Source organism: Berghia stephanieae, chromosome 1, assembly GCF_034508935.2.
Source record: "Berghia stephanieae isolate SIO BIC M18660-M18661 chromosome 1, UCSD_Bste_1.3, whole genome shotgun sequence".
NCBI classification, from domain to species: domain Eukaryota; kingdom Metazoa; phylum Mollusca; class Gastropoda; order Nudibranchia; family Aeolidiidae; genus Berghia; species Berghia stephanieae.
Genome location: NC_088360.1, coordinates 132,495,466 through 132,497,965, shown reverse-complemented (window position 1 = coordinate 132,497,965; position 2,500 = coordinate 132,495,466). Strand labels below are relative to the sequence as shown.

General features: G+C 34.1%; 1 protein-coding gene across 1 annotated transcript in view; it reads left to right on the top strand.

Annotated features, from left to right (window-relative positions):
- Nucleotides 1-2,500, top strand: part of LOC144963229 (transmembrane protein 65-like) — a 39,255-nt gene that overhangs the window by 27,620 nt on the left and 9,135 nt on the right. The window contains exon 6 of the mRNA XM_078897066.1: nucleotides 2,253-2,358. Within this exon, the coding sequence (XP_078753192.1) occupies nucleotides 2,253-2,358 (106 nt within the window). The remainder of the gene's footprint in view (nucleotides 1-2,252; nucleotides 2,359-2,500) is intronic.

Genomic DNA, 2,500 nt, shown 5'->3' with positions numbered 1-2,500 from the left:
TTGTTATACGGATGCGAAAGCTGGACTACAAATGCAGAAACACAAAAGAACATTGAAGCTTTTGAAATGTGGTGCTTGAGAAGGATGCAGAGAATATCGTATACTGCACACAAAACGAACGAAGAAGTGCTAAAACAAACATACCAACAAAGGAAACTAATGCCCTTAATAGCGGATCGACAACTATCCTTTTTCGGACACATAGTAAGGAAAGATAAGAATGAATACCTGGCAAGTTGTGGAAAAATACCTGGTAAACGCGCCGGGGGAGACAAAGAAAAACACTCATAGACCAACTGAAGGGCTTCACCAACCTAACAATCCAAGAGCTGTTTGAAAAAGCAAGAGACAGGGAGGAATGGAGAGAGATAATTCATGCAGTATCCGAAGCCTGGACCAGGCATGGAACCTAGAAGAAGAGACTGATCGGTTGTAAGGACAGTTAGGCAGGGGTTGTGTCCCCTACGTGCACCTATTTAGAAGGTCTGATAACCGAACGCAGTCATGGTATTGACCTTAATATTGGTGTAATGAACAATTATATCTATTTAGTGTTAGGGTGCGATTATTTCCATTCAACAATGAGCCTATATCAATTTGGGTTACTCTATCTTTCTTCTTTTAATGTTAAAAAAAAAATTGAGCTATTATATAGCGCAATATCCGTTAAACCTGCGCTAAGCGCTTCACGAGGGGTCCCTGGCCAACAGCAACATGTAACATGTAGGACGGGACATGACGCCTGGTAGGCGATATTACAATATTTTTCGGACAGAGACAACGCTATTTACGGCCTGGTACTCATTTTACACATGGGTACGGTGAGAGAATGTGAGTAAGGAGCCTTTACGAAGGACTCAACTATGCGCTGAGTAAGGCTCAAACCCAGAACCTTCCATTCCGAAAGCGAGTGTCATACCATAAGACTACATAGACAACCGCACATTTTAGACCTTCAAACAAGTATATCTTGGGAGTTTCTCCCCCCCCCCCCCCATCCCCCTTATGTATAACGATTTTGACAACGTTTATTGGACGTGGTTCTTTATTATATTAGATCCCTTTTATTTCGAGATAATTCGATTTTTAAGCTTATAAAACATGACGTTGATGATGATGCTGATAAGGACGAGAATGATGCCGATGGCGTTGATGATGGTGAGAGTGTGAGAATTATTATTATTATTATTATTATTATTATTATTATTATTATTATTATTATTATTATTATTATTATTATTATTATTATTATTATTATTATTTTTTTTTTTTTTTTATTGTTATTGTTATTATTATTATTATTATTATGATTATGATGATGATGATGATGATGATGAGGACGAGGATGATGATGATGATGATGATGATGATGATGATATGATGATGATGATGATGATGATGATGATGATGTGTGATGATGATGATGATGATATGATATGTATGATGATGATGATGATGATTGATGATTTATGATGATGATGTATGATGAGATGATGATGATGATGATGATGGATGATGATGATGATGAGATGCTAATGAGGATGATGATGAAAGATGATGATGCTCTCGGAGTCAACACCTTCATCCCATATCGACAGGAGTTTAAGACTGAGTTTGGGATGTGGATTTTTTAGATTGTATTGATAGAAGGGATCAAGCAGTGTTGTTGTAGGATCGATAGCCGAGCTGTTATCGTGTCACGACTTCCGTCAAAGTCAGGCTTCCGAGGAGTATTTGAAGGTGATCGGATTGGGTGATTAGGAGCATCATTTAATCAATTTCTGGACCCTGGTGTTATGTCCATGGGTTAGGCATTTTACTTTATGACACCAAGTCGTGTGTGCGGGGTCTCGGTTTAGTTGGTGATTGCTGTCACTTACGAGTGATGGTGCAACATAAAAGAAAGTTCAATGTGTATCTTATCTTAAAATAAGAAAAAAAATAATAATGATAATGACAATGATAATGATAATGAAGATGATGATAGTAATAATAATAATAATATAATAATAATAATAATAATAATAATAATAATAATAATAATATAATAATAATAATAATAATAATAATAATAATAAATATAATAATAATAATATATTAATAATAATAAAAAAAATAATAATAATAATAATAATAATAATAATAATAAATAATAATAAAAATATAATAAATGATGATGATGATGATTATATAGAAGTAATGATAATAGGTGATTTGGTTCTTTGAATGTGTGTGTTTATTTTTGTCTCCAGGTCAGCTTCGTATGTAGAGAACATTGTCACCAGATTGGGCGTTAGAGCGCCACATCTCAGCCCGGAACAAGTTGAGATGAAAATAACTCGTTGGGCTTCCAGTCTGGTGAGTCTTACAGTAAAAAAAAAAAATTAAAAAAAAAAAACCAACAAAAAAAAAAAAAAAAAACAAAAAAACAAACGAACAAAAAATAACAAAAACAAAAACAAAGACATAATGAACAAAAACACGAAAACAAACCAACAGC